At 68.8% G+C, this 1,019-nt stretch overlaps 1 protein-coding gene across 1 annotated transcript in view; it reads left to right on the forward strand.

Annotated features, from left to right (window-relative positions):
• Nucleotides 1-1,019, forward strand: part of LOC116817988 (liprin-alpha-3-like) — a 30,281-nt gene that overhangs the window by 10,522 nt on the left and 18,740 nt on the right. The window contains 2 exon segments of the mRNA XM_075071273.1: nucleotides 158-259; nucleotides 765-959. Of these exon segments, the coding sequence (XP_074927374.1) occupies nucleotides 158-259; nucleotides 765-959 (297 nt within the window).

The following is a 1,019-nucleotide window of genomic DNA, read 5'->3' on the forward strand; positions in this document are numbered from 1 at the left end:
GCCTGGGGGGGAGGTGGGGTCGGGGGGGATTCCCAGTGGGGACAGGGCGAGGGGGAGGGTCCCTGTCGGCCCTGGATAAAGTGCAGCTGGAATTTTGCCAGGCGGTTTTTAACTCTGCGGGGGGGGGTGTCTGTCCCCCCACCCTTCCTCCCCCCAGGAGTTTGCAGCGCTGACCAAGGAGCTGAACGCCTGCCGGGAGCAGCTGCTGGAGCGGGAGGAGGAGATTTCGGAGTTGAAAGCCGAGCGCAACAACACGCGGGTGAGGGGTCCCCCTCACCGGGGTCCGTCAGTCCGTCCCCATGTGCCTTTTTGGATCCGAGAGGGGTCCGTGTCTGTCCATCTGTGGCTGATTCCGGGGGATGGGGGAGAGTGTCTGTCTGTCCGTGCTGCGTCTGGGGGGGAGGGTTTTGGGGTGTCTGTCCATCCGTCCATGCTGCAGCCAGAGGGGGAGGCGTAGGGGGAGGGGTCTGTCCGTCCGTGCTGCGGCTGGGGGGGAGGAAGGGGGGGTTGTCCGTCCGTGCTGCAGCTGGGGGGGAGGCATGGGGAGGGGGGTCCATCTGTCCATGCTGAGGCCGCGAGGGGTGTCTGTCCATCCGTCCGTCCTGCAGCCAGAGGCTGGGGGGGAGGAAGGGGGGGTTGTCCGTCCGTGCTGCGGCTGGGGGGGAGGCATGGGGAGGGGGGTCCATCTGTCCATGCTGAGGCCGCGAGGGGTGTCTGTCCATCCGTCCGTCCTTCCCTCACCCCCCCGGACCCTCCCCCCGCAGCTGCTGCTGGAGCACCTGGAGTGCCTGGTGTCGCGGCACGAGCGGTCGCTCCGCATGACCGTGGTGAAGCGCCAGGCACAGTCCCCGGCCGGCGTCTCCAGCGAGGTGGAGGTGCTGAAGGCTCTGAAGTCCCTCTTCGAGCACCACAAGGCGCTGGACGAAAAGGTGCAGGGGGGGCTGCTCCGGGCTGGGGAGGCTCTGGGGTGTGGGGGGATCCTGTCCTGGGGGGGCTGGCTGGGGGGCTCGGGCTCTGGG

Source organism: Chelonoidis abingdonii, chromosome 11 (assembly GCF_003597395.2).
Source record: "Chelonoidis abingdonii isolate Lonesome George chromosome 11, CheloAbing_2.0, whole genome shotgun sequence".
NCBI lineage: Eukaryota > Metazoa > Chordata > Testudines > Testudinidae > Chelonoidis > Chelonoidis abingdonii.